Here is a 22,160-nt window from a genome sequence, read left to right as displayed (position 1 = left end):
GTCTCTGAGTTGGGATACTATTCTAAGGAACCCGATTCTCTATAATGCAATCTTATCACCGTCTTTAACCTCACACACTCCACTTACAATCTTGCTTGATGGCCCCATATATAATAAGAGTGCTATACGTGCGTACTCGTGCGTCATACACGAGTTTGGGATTTAGCCCAAGAAGCAAGGAGAAACAAGGGACGAGGGAACAAGGAGGAGAGAGAGGAGAAGACAATCCACCTAACACAATTCCGAAAAGGAGGTGGGTTGTTTCTCAATATCAAAGAAAATCAGAATACGTGTCAAAACAGTAAAACCTCTCCCAGCGTGGTGCAGGGATGTGAAGTGATGTAGTATCTGATATGGTGTAAGATGCGGAGTAGGTGAAGTGGTGTAATGTAGGAAGTGGGGTGATGTAGCGAAATAGTGTAGTGAGATGGTGGAGTGAAGTGGTGGAGCGGTGAAGTTAAAATAATAATGAGAAGTCGAGATATATATGAGAAAGTCAAAGTCAAAAAAATAAAAAAAAACGAAAAAGCAACATGCCCAGATAAGTAAAAAAAGGGTCGAACCCGATCAAGAAAAATCAGGCAGCATAACGGCATAAAAATGAAATTTTCACACTTGCAATTTGCACAAATAAGGAAGTACACGAGCATATGAATGGCAACATCCAATGTTTCCATCAATCCCAAGTATATATGTAACATAGATAAAAAAGAAGAGTGAAGAAATTTTGTAAGACAAGAATATGAGCAATGTGGGCCGACTTCCACAAGTGTACAAGCGCAAATTTCATACTTAAGCAAGTATAAACATGATGTAACTTCACAAGTGCAAAATGTTTGTTTTGGCTAGTATAAATTGATAGACATCTTCTTTGTGCATGAGAGGAGGTGGAGAGTGTGCAAAAATAAAGCTTAGGTGTTATGCATATGAATGGTCATATAAATACGCAAGAAATAAAAATATATAACATTTTCCATGAGTGTTTCAAGTAGGGTCATTCCCAAATTCGAAAATTGCATATGAGAAAGGCTTCCAAACAAAGTCACACATAAAGCATTAGTTTGCATATAAGAAGGGCTCCAAAAATTCAAGTATAAGGCATATAACTTGCACATGAGAAAACTTCAAAAAGCCTCACATAAAGCATTCAAAATCTCAAGCACATGTATGTGCATTTTCGGCCAAGCAAGGAAAGGAGGAGAAGAGAAAATCCAACACCTCGCATGAAATCTCCATTCTTTGCATATCCAAGTGCCACATGAAACCACCATATGAAATTTTCAAAGAAAAGTATAGAGACTCTTAAGCACCGCATGAAACTATCACATGAAATTTTCAAAGCAAAGTAGAGATATTCTTAAGCATCATATGCAACTTCCATATGCAATTTTCAAAGCAAGATAGAGATATTCTTAAGCCTCATATGAAACTATCACACATTCTAGCATTTTCTAAGTATGAACAAGAGAAAAATTTTCCATAAAAAACAAGAGGCAAACCGACAATGATTCAAGGCGAACGAGTCGATTCGAATGCAAATCCGGCAGCACCTCCCCTTCTTAAAATTTTTTGGCCAGCCCCCTTAGAGGTGGATTTTAGGGCTTCTTTTATAGCCAAAACCAAGAGGAAAAAGGAAGGAAAAATCTGCCCAAAACCGAATCATGCCCTAGGCATAGAAAAATCTTATCTCTGAACCTAGTTTTCTAGGTTATGATGAGAAGAGATGGGGAGAAAGATTCAAGGCAGCTACAAGATCACAAAAATAAAATAAAAAACAAAACTCATTTTGCTGTCATGGATAAGAAGGAAGCATGGAGGGGGTCATCCCCTTGCTTCTCACGCAAGGAAGGAGAGAGGAAGGCGACTGCAGCAGGTGAGCATCGGGAGGGGAGAAGTATGGAGGAGATTCGGCCATGGGAGGGAAGAAAGGTCGCAGGTTTCTGCTAGGGAGGAGTCGCGCGTGAGAAAGAGGGGAAGGCGTGCGTGAGTTTTTTTAATTTGGGGGAGTTAGATTAAGATTTGGGTGGCAAAAAATGTAATTTCCTTATTCAAACTTGTGTCGATTTCGAGCCATTTTCGTTGCGCATCAAACTATAGCAAATTTAATATCGATTCCTACTATTTTCGACGTTCCGAACGCAACGGCTCAGTCCGTTTTGAAATTCGAGGTCATTCGGGCGACTCGTCACAAAATTCTGACTCATCATCGAACGAAATAAAAAAGGAAGTTCAATTTCATAAAATTGTGGGGTGTCAGAAGATTCTGTGAATTTTTTGGAATTTTCAGAAATTTTTGGAACTTCGGGAAATTTTGCCCCGGGAGGGGCATTTTGGTCATTTCGAGAAAATTTTGGGACTTTGGTCAAAAAGTCAAATCAAAGGCTCGAAGCAATATAAAATGAAATTTAGAGTTAAACGGAAGTGTCCGGGAGCAATTTTGACCAGTGTGGAGGATTTTGCGGGACCCAGAGTAATTTTCAAGTGTTGATTATTTAGGTTGCGAGGGGTCCAAAGATAGCTCGGAAGTATGGCATGTTTACAGTCAATTTTCTTAGTTTGACGAGAGGAACGCTCTGGGACGATTTTCGGGGAGTTTGGGTGACTCTGTGAAGTTTTGGGTTTCAATGGTCTAAATAATAACATCAAATGGTTTGAAGTGGATTTTGTGATTCAATGACAGTTTTTTTTTTGGAAAATTTTGAAGAATTGAAATATTCAAGTGGGGTACTTTAGGGGAAACTAGGTTCAAATAATTTTGGTCAGCCTCATGAGTGTAATGACTGCAACATTGTAATATGAAAATGCAATGTTTATGATGATCATGACGATTATGAATGATGATGCAATGTATTGAAGTCCAAAAAAATGTGTAGAGCAGTGCAAGGCTTTCCTGTGGTCCTAAGGTCCTATAGGAATTCTCATCAGGGTTCTCTTATGTAATCTCTAATATTTGTATTAAAAATTATTGATCACATATAGAACCAACATAGAGAACAAAGATTTGGTTGAAATCTCTAAGAAGAAGGTGGGTACCATTTCTAAGATGCTAAGATAGTCATTAGGAAAGCTCTAAGGCTAGATCCTACTCACTAAAGGAAAGACCCAAAACTCTCACCCAAAAGTGAGGTCAACAACATCGTATGATCGAGGGAAGCTCTTCGGACTGTCCGATCAAAATAGTTTTTATTCCTGCATTAATTGTACCCAGAACACTATAAATAGAGCTTCTTCCCTCTCATGAAAGGAGGAAGGAAGTCTAGAGAGAACTTGAACCTGATGTCTTGAGAAGAAACTGCAGCTCATCATCACCACCAATCGTCGTCGACCACCACCGACCTCCGTCATCGACTACTGCCGACCTCCGTCATCGACCACCGTCAACTGCCATCGATCGCCGCCGACCGCCACTGACCTCAGATGACCACCGTCGACCGTCGTCGACCACCGCCTACCATCATCGATCACCACCAACCAGACGCCATCAATCGACGTTATACCCTAAAAAATATAGTTACTATTTTCCGTCTGTGGGACAGGATTTCTGTAATCATCAATCAATAGTGAATTTCCGCAACTGGGTCAAACCCCGTGGTTTTTCCCTTATGGGTTTTCCACGTAAAAACTTTTGGAGTCATCACCGTATTTTTCTATTTCATCTGTGTGTGTGCTGAGCTTTCGTACAATGCTAAGACGATAATTTGTTACTTTACCACCGCAAATTTTCTAGCACGCATCAATTATATAGTGGCCAATATAAATAAGATGATGCAACTTGACTATATGGCGTGAAACCATCAACTCGCTTGTTGCTATTAGCCGTCTCCCGTTGTCTCTTCTATCATCTCATCATTATCCACATACTGAAGAATGTTATCTTAATCTTTAATCTTAATATTCTAAAATTAGCCTATCAGTCCTTGAGGCCTTGTATAGATTTATAGGTAACCAAACTGAGACGTTTAAGGCTCATCATCAAAATATAACATTTAGAAATTAGAAAAGATAATTCAGTCCAGAAGAAGCTAAAGATATAAATTCCAAAATTTTCTCTAATTTTTATTATTTAAAAACCAAAGAATTGGTTGCTACAAGTTAATTGTGTCGAAGTTTTGAACTGGAGGACAGTGTTTCATATAAAATATTGTTAATTACATCAGTAAACCTTCATGCACATGTTCTTTAATAGCTTCATGATTCTACACTCTTAGTACGAGTTTTTCTAAAGAACTTATTTACCGCTATTCATAACTTCCTATTTTCTTAATAACGAAATTGATTATTGCAGGAAGTTCAATGAAATGGCAATCCAGTCTTTAAAGAAGGGACATCCTGATATAACTGCAGAAACAGGCAAGCCATTACGTTACATATATACCACACAATTCTTATCTATTTACATATAAGACAACTAAACTTTCATATTTACGAACTTAACACTTAATCTTTTATCATACATAAATTCCACTATTACTATCTTTTAAAAAGTGAAATATATCTTTTCATGAATTAGGGCGAAGAAAAACTTGGAATCGACACTTTGGCGAATATCCAGCCCCTTAGAAGAAATACATATGCCTGATAAATTTCCACCTTGGCGAATATTCTGCCCCTTAGAAGAAAATACATCATGGAGTTTCTTACACCGAAGTGGGTTGGGAAAAGATGTCACAAATCTTTTAAATACATATGTCTAATTCCTCAATCTTTGTCAAATCTCCACCTTGGCGAATATACAGGCCCTTAGGAGAAATGCATATGTCTGACAAATCTCCACCTTGACGAATATTCAGCTCCTTAGGAGAAAATATATCATGGAGTTTCTTACACTAAAGTGGGTTGGGAAAAGATGCCACAAATCTTTTAAATAATCCTTTAATTAAGATTTTATTATATTTCCCAGAAGAACAACAGAATCTTTCCGAAAAAAAGATTGAAATATTCTTTTAATTAAGATTCCTTAATTAAGTTTCACTTAATTAAATTTCTAAGAAAAAGGACTTTCCCTTCATTAAATTTTCCTTGATTAAACTTTTTAAGAATTCATTTTCCTTAACTTCCAAGAAAAACTATGTTTTCCTTCTCAGAAAAGCTTTGTTTTCGCTTTCCAGAAAAGCTTCTTTTTTTGTTCTTCCAGAAAGTTATGTTTTTCTTCTCAGAAAAGCCCCGCCTCCGCTTTCCTTCCAGAAAAGCACCGCTCATGCTTTCCTTTCAAAAAAGTTGTGCATCTGCTTTCCAGAAAAGCTTCTTTTCCCTTTCAAAAAAACTTCTGCAATTCCAGAACCCGCGCCTGCAATTCCGCGTCCTGGAATATCACAAAAGGGCAAATACTGATTTCATTCCAATCGGGCGGCCTCCAACTTTCCTTTTTCGAGTGCATCAACAAATTTTTCATTTTCCTTGCCTTTCCTGAGTCCTAAAATATATCTGGAATATCTCCACGCTAAATTTCGTTTTCCGCAACCGCCTCCTAAGGAAATCAAAGGAGCCTCCAGCCAAACAAAGCAAAATCGTGTGATTCCCGCCTCTAGCAAAGGAAACTGATCTTCCGTACAAGCCAGGAAGGGAAAGTACAACCAACGAATCGGGCTTCCAATCTCGTCGAACCTCCCTTCGCGCATTGAAGCTCCGCAAAATCGCCTACAATCCTTTATGCGCCTCCCGCGAACCTTTCTTTCCTGCTCCGCTGACGGGCCGAATTCTCCTTTTTCCTAGTCTGTTCGCCCAGCAGCCTTCTACACTGAACTGATCGCGATCGCAACTTCCCTGCCCCTCGTCAAAAGCTTCTTCTTGCAACGAGAAGCCGATCCGTCCAGAATATGCCGACGTCGTTGTCCGGTTCGATCTGTCGCGAACCCTTCTTGGTCGAACTCCTCTGCGTCGAATCGAACGCCCTAGCCGCCGAATTCCTCGGCCAAAATCTTCTTTGTTCCTGCGCCACCGAAATTATTTTTCCCTGCCCTCGAACCAGGCTCTGATACCATTTTTTAAGAAATTAGGGCAAAGAAAAACAAGATCCACACAAATCTAGAAGAACACAAAGAGATTTAATGAGGTTTGGCAAAGATGCCTACATCCTCGGGAGCAGAGCGTGGTGCAGAGCAGTGGTTTTCTTTCAATATTAAGAAAAGAGTATAAAATACAGAATATGGGATAACACCTAGGGTTACATACAAGTCTATTTATAATCATAGAAAACTCTGGAGTATAATATGTAATTAACAAATTACCCGAGTACCTCACTCTCAATACCCTGGAGTATAATATGTAATTACCAAATTACCCGAGTAGCTCACCCTCAATCCACATAAGAAAACTCATTTGATTTGGACAGAATCTGGAGCAGAGATTCTGTTCTTTTATGATATATGAGTCATATCTAACAGAGGAAACTCCCTTGATTTGGACAGAATCTTCCGCTCTGCTCTGTTCCGCTCCAGATTCTGTCCTTTTATGATATATGAGTCATATCTAACAGTTACGATACAAAAGCATTATAAATCAAAATATGTTAATACGTAGGAATTGTGCGGTATTTGTTAATCTCTCTTTTATGACATCTGCTTGAACGCATGAGCTTCATTTGAATATGGCGGCCGCATCGTTTGGACCATCTGTAGAGCTCCATTATTATAGGTCCTCATATTTGGAATAAATTTTTTTAATTTCCAGCCTTAGTTCTCTCAATAATGAACATACAATTGATAGAATCTCCCAAGGATTGACAGATTTTTTGCTTCTAAGCCGCATTATGGATTATTGGTTTCTTTAATTTTAATTTTTCTTCTTTGTTGGAAGCATGCATACCACTTAATTCCTATTATTGAATCTTGATTTGTTTGTGCATCACACGCTAAGAAATAATGTAAAAAAGAGAGGGAGCAATAGAGGATAGAGAGAGGAGTGTACAATAACGAACGGTAATATAACGTGTCTTATTCATAAAATAAACTCCCTATTTATAGGGGAGATTATAATATAGTGATGTTACATTTTTGTCCCTGCTTTAAGCTCCTTCTCTCAGTCTAACATTTAATTCCTTAGGTGCGATCTGCCGGGCAAATTTGTATTCAACTTACATATATATTTGCTAATATAAAATTCTCATGACCGTCTGACATGATAACTTGTGGAGATTAATATCACTAATACAGATCAAGGGGTGGATGTGCAAAATGAAAATACTCTAAAAGAGCTTGAGAACGAGATTATGTCCGTTGATGCTGAAATGCTTAGTCTCAACGAAGAATACCAAAAGATGATCTATGATGCTAATAAGGTGAGTCTAGTAGTTCCATTTTGATTTTGTTTTTTTCTCATGTTATTAGCTCACTTTTGATATCATATATCCATTTTCTAGTTCTATCATCTGATCTTCTAGATGAAAAAAAAAAGGATTTTTACTGCTTGGACCCTATCTGAGATCATTTTTGTTAAATATTTTAATGTTTTGTTATATGTTTTTATTTTGTGTGATTTATATGCGCACCGAAAAGTTCATTAGTTTTTTTATATCTAACATTTAAATTTTTAACATCACATCAACCATTAAGAATAATATTTTTAATATGAAATGATAAATTTTTATGTTATATTTTGATGTAAAAAATGACACTAAAGTTTTATAAGGAAATATGGAAATTTAGGTGTCAAATATGTGAATGCATAGAAATTATATGGTATGCATGTATACCACTCTTTTATTTTTTATTTTTAAAAACAAATAAATTTATTTTTAATCACTCAAAATAATTTTAAGATGTTTTGAAAATATTTAAAAGTAAAAAATATACCAAAATATTTTGTTCATAATTAAAACATAAACAAAATTAAATAAAAATACAATGAAAATAAAATTGATATTAATCAGCCCCTTCTTGCTGTATCTCTGAACAGTAATTTTCTTTAAGGGCCTATGTTGCAACATCATGCTTCCCAACTTTCTCGTTCATTTCGGATAAATTTGTATAGTCATGTCACCCAATAATGTCATTAGCAGTCATGGGTTCCCTGATTTCTCATTTTACTTATTACTTGTTATATGTTATTGATTCTGCAAGAGACTGATCGGATTGTTGGGCCATGCGGAGTTTAAATCACATAAATAGTAATAAAGAGGTTTGACCAATTCACAATTCATGTGTTTTGCAATTATGTACTCATAATCTTTTGAGAAAAAAAAAAGAGGAAATTTTTGGGATGAGAATATCGTGGTTAAATTTTAGTTTGGTTTGTTCTGAAATATGTTATTACTTATAAGTGTAATATACATGATACGAGAATTAACCCGAATCACAATCGGGAAAGAAAATATTATTACTCAAAAACAAATAGAGCTTACGATCAAAAATACTGAAATAGAAGATAACAACTAGCACGCATAAACACTTAACGAGGGTGGATTTCGGTTGATAGTGGTAATCTGTGAGGGTTAGGAAGCTGGTGGGGGGTGGGGGGTGGGAAAGATGTTTAGCAAACAGAAAATAATAAGATAGCGGTTTCCCCGAAGCGAACAGTAAGTAGACAATCGGAGGACGATGCGTGGGGGCTATTCGGGTTGATGATAAGAAGGGGGAAGGGTGGAAATGGCAGCAATTGCAACGAGACGTGGCCAAGAGTTGGTTGGCGGCTGACCAGCTGGTGGGGGAGGCTACGAAGAAGGTTGGGGAGGGTGTTCTATGGGTTGTTGGGTGGAAAAGATGTTTAGCAAGCAGAAAATAACAAGATAGCAGTTTCCCTGAAGTGGACGGTAAGTAGACAATCAGAGGACGATGCGTGGGGGCTATTCAGGTTGATGACAGCAAGGGGGAAGGGTGGAAACGGAAGCAATTGAAACGAGACGTGGCCCAAAGATGGCTTGCGAGGGCTAGATGTGATACCAGCGAGGATGGAGGGCTGGAAAGGTGATGGGGGATGTGGTGGGATGTCAGATAACTAAAACAATGCAGTCTTGGGCAAAGGCAGAGAGAAAAAGAACTAGACAGCGAGGAAACTATAGAAAAACAACAAAGGAAGGGCTGGAAAGGTGATGGGGGATGTGGTGGGATGTCGGATAACTAAAACAATGCAGTCCTGGGCAAAGGCAGAGAGAAAAAGAATTAGACAACGAGGAAACTATAGAAAAACAACAAAGGAGTTGTTGCAACAAGGGGGCATGTGAGGCAACAAAGCAAGAGAGATACGGAGAGGATAGGGGAAGATAATCACCACATCAAAAGAGATATACAACCAGAGTACCACTCAATCCCTGGCATACAACCCTCAAGAGGAGAAATGATGCTGACGACTGTCCTAAACAAACTCACGCAAAAAACTAACTTCCAAACTCTAATACAGCACATATATAGAAAATGAATAAAAAAATGAAGGATAATATGAAATAAAGCATAAGAATGGAGAACATGATTATTTTGTATCGTTTCTCATGATAACTATTCCCTCGGTACTATAACAGCTACAATATTGTGGTAAGCTCCCGCGTTAATCTCTCGGGGTTGGTGGAGTTTTGACCTTATCCATTGAAGCTTTTATCTCCTCATTGTATGGCATCAGGTCGGCCATTTTGAAAGTGGTAGAAACTTTGTAATATTTCGTTAAGTCAATCCACTTGGTTGTGATCCATCACTCCTATCTTGACATATGATGGTGGGTACACAACTGAACTGAATTTAATATTTGAATAACTCTATAATCTTTCAAATGTGACACAAAAGGGCCTCATTCCTTACATGATGGACCCCCCTCAATAGATGCAGCTCGGGAAGGAGTCTAAAGATCTGAAAACTCTGAATTTCTCTTATATGGGTTTTTCATGCCTCTGTTGTTGGTTCCTCGAACTCGAGGTTGTCTTGGACAATCACTATTAATCTTGTTGGAGTCTATCTCATGGGCTCAGCTAGAACTATGTGCATCTTTTCTTCATCAGATGGAAGTCAATACTTCTCTTTTGTGTCTTCAAATTCTTCAGTGTCTATTGTGTCATTACTCATTTCTTTAATAGCTCCATGCTAAGTGAAATATAGCATCCCCGAGTGATGCAATCTACTTCAATATGCCCAAATCTGTGGCACTTGAAACACTTTCTTCCTAAGATGGATTTGGGAATGCGTATTGGCACCTTCTGTTCTCCACTCAGAACAAGTGACTCCTCGGGCGGGGTCAACTTGGATATTCCCCTGGGTTTACTATGGTTGTAAGATCATGAAATTGAACGTTGTTTGTAAGTGGTGGTGGTCGCTCAACGGTGTGGTTTCTTCACTTCCAAAGCTAAGGGTCTGAACATCTGCTCTGTACTGAGCTGGTAGGAACTTGTGTTTTATCTCTTGTTTCATCTTGGACTAAGTATTAATTTTACTCTTCCTTTTTTACTGTCGAAGAGCCTTCAATTTCGCCCACGACTGAGAAGCACTCTTTTTTAACTTATTAGCAACTAGTTTCACCATTCAGTCTGGTGGGATGTATTGGCACTCAAAAGCACATTCCAAGGTTCAAAACCACTCTATAGGTCAAATAGATGTTTGTTGGGATGTCCAAAACACTCAAAAGCACCATCATGTTTCTTATCAAGATCCATATGGTCATTGAAATATGAAAAATTCATCTATAATTTAAAATTTTGGTTTCTCAGATACTTCAGGACAAGTCTATGAGACAATAGTTCTTCATCCCTGACATCTGTATGATGGAAAAGATTCACATTTCTTTGAAGGTGGCAAGCCTTTGTTTTAGTTGGCTTGTTTTCCACTGCATATCCTTCTTAGAAAACCCTTGGACATCTCTCTGTGAATGTCTTATATATGGTATCGAGTCATTTCCCCATGATCGATCTTCTAGCAATTATTTCCTTGATGGCATGACTAGGTTTTGGGTGTGGGTAGATGGAAGGAGGTGTGTAAGGGTAATTTAAGGTGGAAAGTAATTTTTTTGGTGGCGATAGCTTGGGGTATGACAGATGCTAGAAACTCTAGGATAGAACTAGAGTTAGATTATCTCTGATATCAAATGATACCGGAGTTAATCTAAATCACAATAGTGAAAGAAAATGTTATTACTCAAAAGAAAATAAAGGTTACGATTAGAGACGTTGAAATCGGTAAAATAACAACTGACGCAACACAAACACTCAACAAGGGTGGATTCCAGGTTGTAGTGGTGGTCGATAAGGGTTAGGAAGGTGACACGGGGAGGGGGGGATGGCTGGCAAGCAGAAAACAGCAAGGCGACAATCTCCCAGCTGTCAGACGGTAAGTAGACAACTGGAGAACGATGCATGAGGGTTGTATGGGTTGATGGCAGCAAGGGTGAAGGGTGGAAATGGCGGCAGCTGCAACAAAGAAGCGGTCAGAAGCTGGTCGGCAATTGGCCAGACAATGAGGGAGGTTGCGAGGAACGCTCAGAAGGGGGTGGCAGTTGATGGAGAGGGTTGTGTGGGCTGCTGAGAGGATGGAAGCAAGGCTGGCAACAAGCTGGAGGCAATAGCAGCAAGGATGAAAGAACGACAATAGGGGATATGGTCGGCTGTCGGACAACCAAATGAAGGCGGTCTTGTGCAAGGGCAGCGAGAAAAAGGATTGGACGGTGATGAAATTGTAAAAAAAAAATAGCAAAATAACTGATATCGAGGCAATTTGCAGCAAGGGGGAATGTAAGGCAACAAAGCGGGAGGGATGCAGAAGGGATAGGGGCAGATAATCACCACCTCGGGAGAGAGATACAGTCGGGGCTCTACTCAATTCCTTTGATATAGCCCTCAAAGGGAGAAACGGACATCAATTGCTATCTTAAAGAAACTCATGCTAAAAATTGTCTTTAAAATCCTAATACAACACATATATAGACAATGTCTAAAAGAAATGAAGGGTAATAGGAAATAAATCATAAGAAATGAAAGCATGATTATTGGTGATAGCTATTCTCTTCATATTGTAGGAGCTACAGTATCGTGATAAGCTCTTGCATCAATACAAGAAGTCAATTAATATTTATATTGCACACTTTTTAAAGCAAACTTATTCAGTTAACCATATTACTAGTGTAACGTAAATATAATGTAGGAAAGTTATGGAATTTATTCATTTAATCAGCTGAAAATGGAATGTAATGTAAAGTTTTTTTTGTGAATTTAATACTCGTTTTCTAGTCAAATTAAAGTATTTGGTAACTAGACGGTTTTCAAATATATCGCACAAGATGTGAAGAGTTGTTGGCCGCTACCACTATTGTAGGTTATTACTATTCTGCTAGTTGTTTGAAGTCGTCACTACCCAACACCAAACATGCACCAATATGCTTTGTTTAAAATTGTACAATACGAGGCTCGCCTTGAGACTCACATTAACGTCTTTCACAAAAAAAACACAATGAGGTTTACACCTCACTGTCCCAAATTGAGGAGTATACCTTACCCACGCTGAGGCGCCTCAAAAAATGGCTTAAATTTTCAAGTTATTCTTAATTTTTTTAAAAAAAACTAAAAATAATTTCAATGTATCTCGTCTAACAAGTTTCGCACCTCACACACTGAATAATAAGAAATGAAAGAAAAATATATTAATAAAAATTTATGAAATTGAAATTTTATTTATTAGTATTATTTTAATTGATAATTATTCATTAAAAAATAGAAGATTTTGGTATTAAGGTTAATAAAGAATGAGAGAATATTGATATAATTAAAGATAAGGAACAAGTAAACAATTTAATATAATGATAATTTTAATAAAAATCAATTGGGTGATCAAAGTAATAGAGATTAAACTTAGGAATTCAATTTTTAATGACTTGTTATATTCTTGTTTTAAGTAGAGGGCAATATGAGTGAGGGACTAAGATCAATGTTGAATTTATTTTAGCTGTTGTGTTTTTTATGCTTTAATATTTTATTTTAACATTTTAGCTTATTTTGATGATTTCATGTTAGAAAATTAGTGTGTTAGCTGTAATTTTATGCAATTTCTTACTTTATTGCATAGTTTGAATGTTGTTATATTGTTTTTTGATGTGATAATAAATTAGAATATTAATATATTATTGCTTAATTCATACTTTATAGTTTATACAATAATTATTAATTTATGTAATTTTTTTAAACAACTTAAGGCTTACGCCTCATTTTATAAATGAAGAACGTCTCAATACCTAATTGTGCAATTTTAAACATTGTCGATAGGCATACGGGGATCATGAATATGCTACAACATGACAAGGGACGCCTATTTTTTATTATATTGGATAGAGACACATTTGAGATACGGTGTTATAGTGTATGTATGTATACACACTCGAATTTTAAACATTGTCGATAGGCATACGGGGATCATGGATATGCTACAACATGACAAGGGACGCCTTTTTTTTATTATATTGGATAGAGACACCTTTGAGATGCGGTGTTATAGTGTATGTATGTATACACACTCGAGCGTGCGCGGATATGGGGACCATGGATAAGATACAACTTTGACACCGGACACACCTATTTTTCAATATATAGGATCTAGACACATCTTTGATGCAACACTATAGCATATAATAATAATAATAAAATTTAAAATAGTATATACTTATGAATAACTTAAATAAGCACTCATTAAATAAAGAAGATAATACCACTATAGGGATGAAAAATTAATGATTTTTAAGAGAAAAAATTAAATTAGATAGTAGAGAAAAAAACTTAAATTTATGAGAAAATTAATTTTTCAAAATTTATTAAATGCTAGAAAAATATCTTATCATCAATAACTTCTTAGAATATTGCATACAAAAAAATAATCATCAATTATATGTTAAAATATTAATTATTAAAATCTAACATTTCATTTTATATTTATTTACTATTTTTAAATTTTATTGTCATTTTTAAGACATGAGCGTCCTTTTTAATTTTTTATTGAATTATGAACATGACTGACGTGTTTGACACGTGTTGAACCCTGCATGCCTCTTTATAATCAAGTCTTCATACGTAATACCTCACCACTCATTGCTTGGTTTTACATTGATTTTATCTTAATTTAAGTCAAATATAGAAAAATGATTTATTACATTTATTTTAGACCGACCAAACAACTCTTAAATATTTTTAACGTAGCCCATTTAATTTTATTGCATAATTTTTTCATCCAAAAAAATGTCCCCTTAACCAAAACTTGGATCTAAATATCTCGAGTCATTTTATTATTTTTTTTTCTCATAAAAAACATGCCTCAATGGCCTTGTTCATCTCTGACAAATAAAGAGGTGCTGGTGAAAATTTGATATTGTAAAACGCAGGTTCAATTGGAGGTGGCTACTTTGCAAAAAAGAATTTCTCTTAGTGAAGCCATCTTGCTACAATCTGAACGGTTGAAAGATCTGTCAGCATATCCTTGTCTCCATTAATATGCTTTGTTCCTCAATTACTCATTTGTTTTAGCCCTATAGTGTCATACTGCATATTATTTTATTACTGGGGCATTTACATACATACCACACAATTCTTATGTATTTACCTTTCTATCACCTGAACTTTCATATTTACATTTAGGAAGATTCACACATACCATTCAATTTCTAGAAATTTACATACCTAACACCAAAATTTCAATTTTTGCATACAAGTTATCTTCTCCATGAATGAAAATGTGCATTTGACTTTTTAAAATTTGAAATTGTGGTACTTTTAGGTGATGTGAAAGATTTGGGTGGAATAAGTATGAAAAATAAAGCTTAGGTGTGAGGCATATAAATATATTAGAGCTGGACGGTACTTATATAGATGCCCCTTATATTTATGACACTTGAAACAGTAACATCACATCAAAATTAAAAATATAAATTATATATAAATTTATGGCACCAGTGCTATAAGTGTAAATATCAATTTTAGATGTTAAAAATGTAAATACATTAGAATTGTGTGGTATGTATGTAAATTTCCTTTCATTCCATTTTTATTATTTAAAAATAAATAAAAAAATTCCCTAACCTGAAACAATCAGATTAGTGAACTGGAGAAAACATGCAGTTCTGTGGGAGAGGAGCTACAGAAAAAGTACACATGCCCCAAGTGCCAGTTTAATAATATGGAGAGTTCTGAATGGACTTCAGAAGCTGAAGAAACTGCTGCTAATTGAAATGGTATGCGAACATATTAGATTGAATAAATATAACATTTTTTCCTTAAGTTTTTTTCTTTTCTTTTTTTTAAATGATTTTTTAGATGTTTTAATATTGATTTCAATAGACAGCATGCTGAAGCATTATTGGGATTTGTTTAGGAATTCCTTTCGTCTGCTTTGGTTTTAAAAGAAGGGGGCATTTAGATATGTATCACCCAATTCTTATGTATTTACATATCTAATGCCTAATTTTCTCTTTTTATATTAGATAGTAGAGAAAAAAACTTAAATTTATGAGAATATTATTTTTTCAAAATTTATTAAATAATAGAAAAAAATCTTATCATCAATAACTTTTTAGAATATTGCATACAAAAAAATAATCACCAGTTATATGTTAAAATATTAATTATTAAAATCTAATATTTCATTTTATATTTATTTACTATTTTTAAATTTTATTGCCATTTTTAAGACATGAGTGTCCTTTTTATTTTTTTATTGAATTATGAACATGACTGACGTGTTTAACACGTGTTGAACACTGCACGCCTCTTTATAATCAAATGTCCATAAGTAATAGCTCACCACTCATTGCTTGGTTCTACATTGATTTTATCTTAATTTAAATCAAATAAAAAAAAATGATTTATTATATTTATTTTACACCGACCAAACAACTCTTAAATATTTTTAACGTAGCCCATTTAATTTTATTGCATAATTTTTTCATCCAAAAAAATGTCCCCTTAACCAAAACTTGGATCTAAATATCTCGAGTCATTTTATTATTTTTTTTTCTCATAAAAAACATGCCTCAATGGCCTTGTTCATCTCTGACAAATAAAGAGGTGCTGGTGAAAATTTGATATTGTAAAACGCAGGTTCAATTGGAGGTGGCTACTTTGCAAAAAAGAATTTCTCTTAGTGAAGCCATCTTGCTACAATCTGAACGGTTGAAAGATCTGTCAGCATATCCTTGTCTCCATTAATATGCTTTGTTCCTCAATTACTCATTTGTTTTAGCCCTATAGTGTCATACTGCATATTATTTTATTACTGGGGCATTTACATACATACCACACAATTCTTATGTATTTACCTTTCTATCACCTGAACTTTCATATTTACATTTAGGAAGATTCACACATACCATTCAATTTCTAGAAATTTACATACCTAACACCAAAATTTCAATTTTTGCATACAAGTTATCTTCTCCATGAATGAAAATGTGCATTTGACTTTTTAAAATTTGAAATTGTGGTACTTTTAGGTGATGTGAAAGATTTGGGTGGAATAAGTTGAAAAATAAAGTTTAGGTGTAAGGCATATAAATATATTAGAGCTGGATGGTACTTATATAGATGCCCCTTATATTTATAACACTTGAAACAGTAACATCACATCAAAATTAAAAATATGCATTATATATAAATTTATGGCACCAGTGCTATAAGTGTAAATATCAATTTTAGATGTTAAAAATGTAAATACATTAGAATTGTGTGGTATGTATGTAAATTTCCTTTCATTCCATTTTTATTATTTAAAAATAAATAAAAAAATTCCCTAACCTGAAACAATCAGATTAGTGAACTGGAGAAAACATGCAGTTCTGTGGGAGAGGAGCTACAGAAAAAGTACACATGCCCCAAGTGCCAGTTTAATAATATGGAGAGTTCTGAATGGACTTCAGAAGCTGAAGAAACTGCTGCTAATTGAAATGGTATGCGAACATATTAGATTGAATAAATATAACATTTTTTCCTTAAGTTTTTTTCTTTTCTTTTTTTTAAATGATTTTTTAGATGTTTTAATATTGATTTCAATAGACAGCATGCTGAAGCATTATTGGGATTTGTTTAGGAATTCCTTTCGTCTGCTTTGGTTTTAAAAGAAGGGGGCATTTAGATATGTATCACCCAATTCTTATGTATTTACATATCTAATGCGTAATTTTCACTTTTTATATTTATACCACATAAGTATTTCATATCGCATGTAAAATATCACTATTTTAACTTTTAATAGGTGAAATATGCATTTTTATGCATGGGTAAGGTGGCCGATATGTAAAAATTGAAGTTTAGAGGTTAGATATGTAAATACATAGGAATTGAGTGGTATGTATGTAAAAATTGGGTAAAATGGCAATTTTATAAATTGTTGTGGCTTGGAGGATAATTCAATTGGATGATACTAAGGTAGTGGGCTTAAGCTAGGAAGTTAATGATTCACTTATTTGAAGCCCTCCTAGTTGGTAATTAGATGATAAGCATGATTTTTAATGAGAATTGATCCCACTTAAATTTACATTTTGATTATTACAAATTTATCTTGAAGATTAGATTTAAAAGCTTAGTAGTGAGCTAGGTCTGATCTTAAACATGTTTAATGAGAATTAGAAAAGAGAAACTTAACTTATTATGAACATCTTTAAAACACTACGAGCCCAATCTTAATTGTGGGTATAAAATTCTTAGTGATTTGAGTTTGCTCTTAAGAGCACCCATTTACATAACTCTTGAATGAAACATTAAGTGAATGTTCGAGTACCCCGCTCTTGGGATAATTAAGATTTTAAGGTTCATTGAGCATAGGGTGTATTAATTCATTGAAGTTTAAATTTAACTTTGGATAATTAATTGAACAAAGTAATAAGTTCAAATGAACTCGAAACGTTTCAAAGGGTTTTAAAAGTTATTTTCGGTTATGTCTCAAACACTTTTATGCTCTTTTAGATATTTTGAAGGACAATTGAATTTATCATATTTTGTTCCAGAAAATCATTCATTAAATCTTTTTAGGAACCCACCAAGTTATACTTCAGGAAATTTTGAAGGACAGTTGAGTGGGTCTGAAGGAAAGATTTATATTGCACCTGCATTTTTTTCTTGCACATTTGTGTTGTGAAAAATGACACAATAAAGCGAAAAATGAAACGAGTAAAATTGCACGCAGAAAAAACACCAGGCGACACACAGATTTACGTGATTCGGCAAATTTTCCTACTTTCATGAAGCTGCAAAGGATTTTATTTCTTCGAGAAATTACGCTGGCAAGCGCCTCGATGTTTACAAGAAAATCTCTGTTTTCTTCTCTCCCTTCCTCTCTCTCTCTCTCTTCCTCTCTTTTTCTTAGCTCTCGAGAGAACTTGGCTTGATCTTGCTTGGTTTGGCTTCTCTTTTAAGCCAAAAAGAGACTATTTATAGAAACCATGAGAGTGGTTGGTGAGAGGTAGGTGAGCTGTAGCTGGGATGTGGCAGGTGAGCGGTAGGTGAGATTCTTAATTAGGAAGCTAATTAAATTTCGGTGGACTGGGTTTCCACATTACCCAACAATTCTCCCACTTTGAGACTGAGAGACTGACTGAATCACATATTGGTTGCATCATCTACTAGTTGTGCCGAAAATTTCCTCAAACATGATATCATCCACCTCTGCAACTTGAAGCCCATGTCTTCATGCCAGAAGACCAGCTGAAGTTGAGCACAACTTCAGCTTCTCACGAGTAACACTCTCAGTTGACATATCACCGTCAACGTAGTCTTGTACCACCAAGCTCTTTCTTGGGTTACTCCTATATCTGCTTATAACTCCCACTGCATGAGCAATATCTTGTCTCTGTTGAAAGTCATTTTCAATAAGTTCAGCCTTGTACCTCTTACTGCCACCAAGCACAACTTTCACCCGGTACACCGATTTGTTGTGCAATGTCTTCTTCCTTGGTGGAAGTTCTGCCTGCTCCCAAGTCTGATTCCCTGACAGGGAATCTGTTTCCTCATTCTTGGTCAGCTCTCACTTGCTCAAATTCTCATCTTACAAAATTTCTTCATAAAACTGTGGTTCTCCACTATTTGTCTGTACATGGTCTGGTTTTCCTGCCTTTGGCGCTCTACAACTTTTCAAGAAATTGACATTCTTTTGCTTCCCCGTAATGCATCTCTGACTTGTGTCCTCGCCTTAGTAAACCTGTAGTCATATATAGTGTGTTAGTTTTATTACCCCGAGCTAGTACTAATGCTCCTTTGGTAACCTTCCAGGTATTATCTGAGAACACCACCGAATGACCACCCTCATTGAGATGCCCAACAGAGATGAGGTTTTTCTTCAACTCAAGAACGTGTCTGACCTTTTGCAAAGACCATTTGCTCTTGTTAGGGAGTGCAATATCAACGTCTCTCATCCCCACCACGTCCAGAGCTTTTCCACAGCCCGATATACCTTCTCAAAGTTACCTGCAACATAATTTTTGCATTAACTCCTGACGGGAAGATGTATGGAAGGAAGCCTCTGAATCCAGCATCCAGTCATCAACTGAACTGTGAACTGCCGGAAATAGTGCATCTTGTATTTTTTTAGTTATAACATTAGTGTCATCATTCTCCTTCTTATGATTCATGCAGTTGCTTTTTATGTGGCTAGCCATGCCACAATTCCAGCAGTTTCTCTGCTGACCAGACTTTGATTTTGATTTTTCTTTGTCTGAGTTTTTTGTCATGTGATCTCCCTCTGGAATCAACATTCAACGTCGAACTTGAACACGAGGCCTCGCCAGAATTCTTCCTGCGCACCTCCGCAGTCAAAATCAAATCACAAATATCATCATATTTCAGCTTAGATTTACCTGCAGAACTACTAATTGTCATCCTCATGGCTTCCCAGCTATTTGGCAATGAAGCCAACAATATCAGCGCACGTATCTCATCATCAAAATGAATTTCAACAGACTACAACTGATTTGTGATAGTGTTGAAATCATTTAGGTGTTGAGCAACAGACACACCTTCCGCCATCTTCAAATTGAATAACTTTTTCATCAGATGCACATTGTTATTCGTCGATGGCTTTTCATACAAACCTGATAAAGCCGCCACGAGATCTGCAGTAGTCCTCTTTTTGATGACGTTGTGGGCAATCGATCTCGACAGGGTTAATTGTATAACCCGCAAAACAAGTGGATCCAACAAATTTCATTCCGCCTCGTCCATCTTTTCTGGTCGTTTTCCCAGTAACGGAAGATGAAGTTCTTTACCATAAAGGTAGTCATCTATCTGCATCCTCCAGTAACAAAATCTGTGTCATTGAACTTCTTGATCCCCGATGTCATCACTTCGTCTCCGCCCATCATTCTTCCTTAGATTCAAACTAATCTCTGATAACAATTGTTGTGAAAAAAGAAGAAAATAAAGCGAAAAATGAAACGAGTAAAATTACACGCTTAAAAAACAACAGAGCGACACACAGATTTACGTGGTTCGACAAATTTGTATACGTTCACGGAGCTGCAGAGGATTTTATTTCATCAAGGAATTACACAGTTGAGCGCCTCGATATTTAGACTTTTCTCCCTTCCTCTCTCTCTCTCTCTCTCTCTCTCTCTCTCTCTCTCTCTCTCTCTTAGCTCTCAAGTGGACTTGGCTTGACTTTGCTTGGCTTGGCTTCTCCTTTAAGCCAAAAAGAGGATATTTATAGAAATCATGAGCGCGGTATGTGAGATATAGTAGTTGAGCGGTAGGTGAGAAAGTAGTTGAGCGGTATGTGAGATTCTTAATTAGGAAGGTAATTAAATTTCAGTGGACCGGATCTCCACATTACCCAACAATTTGTAGTTTAACTTATTTGATGTCCTATAAAAATAGAACATAAACTAGCAAATTATCATGTTTCTTGTTATTAGGCCAAAGAGGCCCACTGTCATATAGCACCTTTACATTTGTTAAAATTATAAGGGGGCACTTAAATACATACCACTCAATTCCTATCTAAAACATAAAATTTGCTTTTTATATTTATACACCCAAAATTTTCATATCACATTAAAAAAATAATATCATTGTTTTAGCTTTTAAAAAATAAAATACATGTTTTTTTCATGCATGATTGAGATAACAACATATAATAATATCAACAACAATAAGCTTTTATCCCACTAAGTGGTGCTGATCACATGAATCTTTTTTCTCCATTTTCATCTATTTAAGTGTCATATTTTCATTTAATTCTAATAAATAAAGATTATGTTTATATAGATTATAACATATAGTTAAAAATTAAAAGCTTTAGTGTTAGATATGTAAATACATAGGAATTAAGTGGCATGCATCATACATGTAAATCTTTCAAATTTAATTTCTTTTTCTACTAGTTTTCGTTAGTTTAACATCAAAATAAATTTTTTTTATACCTTCTATACATATGTTAGAAAAAGTCATTTGTTATCTAATAAGATAATATCTATGTGAATTAAAGAATGTGAAGGAGAGGGATTAATTACCTTTATCTCTTTCTGTTTTCAATATTAAGCATCTTCTATATTTTTTAAATTTAACTTTTATCTTTTCTATGAAATCACATTACGGGTCTGTTTGAGACAGCTTGTGCGTTTTCAATAGCCATACATATATGTATGTGTATGTGTATGTGTTGTATATTACTTGTTTTATTACATTTATATTGTGCGGTATAAAAAAATTTCTCTTCTATAAGTTTGCCTTCAAATGGAATTAGTTCTTGGGATAATTACGTATAAATTATTCGAAACATTGCTATTTACAAATGAATCACATAGTTGATTTTTTTTTAAACTATCAAATCGGTGTATTTATGTGTTTCATGATTCTAAATAAACCTTTTTGCTGTATAAAAAATAAGATCATATCCCTGTCATGCTAAATAGGTAATTATGAGCTGTTTGATTTTTTGGTTGGCCTAGGTTAATTTGTTGACTCAAAATTCACTTGAATTTGAGGTGATTAAAATTTGACACAAACTCAAAAGAAATGTGAGTATGACTTGAAATTGAACCAAATATATGTTATGTATATTTAAAATGGGTTATACTAGTTGAGCTTTGGCAAGCTGGGTTGAAGTCGATTTGAGTTAGATTTTTTGACCTACTTCTAATTATGTTTGTTAAATAATTGATATTTCAAATAATAATATTTAAGATATTGAACATTAAAAAAATGTAGGAAATTATTAGAATTCTAACACAAGTTATTTTCTCGATTTGGGAGAGCAGTGTTAGGTTTCGTTTGAAAGAGTAGTTTTGCTCAC

At 35.2% G+C, this 22,160-nt stretch overlaps 1 protein-coding gene across 1 annotated transcript; it reads left to right on the top strand.

Annotated features, from left to right (window-relative positions):
* The first annotated feature begins 4,289 nt into the window (after window positions 1-4,289).
* LOC110023057 lies at window positions 4,290-15,286 on the top strand. Its single transcript, XM_020722271.1, has 4 exons — window positions 4,290-4,350; window positions 7,152-7,276; window positions 14,272-14,360; window positions 14,975-15,286. The coding sequence occupies exons 1-4, from the start codon at window positions 4,299-4,301 to the stop codon at window positions 15,111-15,113; spliced, it is 405 nt and encodes a 134-aa protein (XP_020577930.1). The 5' UTR covers window positions 4,290-4,298; the 3' UTR covers window positions 15,114-15,286.
* Window positions 15,287-22,160: the final 6,874 nt, after the last annotated feature.

The sequence above is a fragment of the Phalaenopsis equestris genome, unplaced genomic scaffold (assembly GCF_001263595.1).
Source record: "Phalaenopsis equestris unplaced genomic scaffold, ASM126359v1 Scaffold000208, whole genome shotgun sequence".
NCBI classification, from domain to species: domain Eukaryota; kingdom Viridiplantae; phylum Streptophyta; class Magnoliopsida; order Asparagales; family Orchidaceae; genus Phalaenopsis; species Phalaenopsis equestris.
Note: the sequence above shows the minus strand (reverse complement) of the source record. Positions and strands in the feature narration are given on the sequence as shown.

Excerpts from the sequence above, each read along its gene's own strand:
- LOC110023057 (XM_020722271.1), top strand. The coding sequence starts at position 4,299 with ATGGCAATCCAGTCTTTAAAGAAGGGACATCCTGATATAACTGCAGAA. Across the intron at positions 4,351-7,151 it reads TGATATAACTGCAGAAACAG|ATCAAGGGGTGGATGTGCAA; the intron begins GCAAGCCATTAC and ends TCACTAATACAG. Across the intron at positions 7,277-14,271 it reads TGATCTATGATGCTAATAAG|GTTCAATTGGAGGTGGCTAC; the intron begins GTGAGTCTAGTA and ends TGTAAAACGCAG.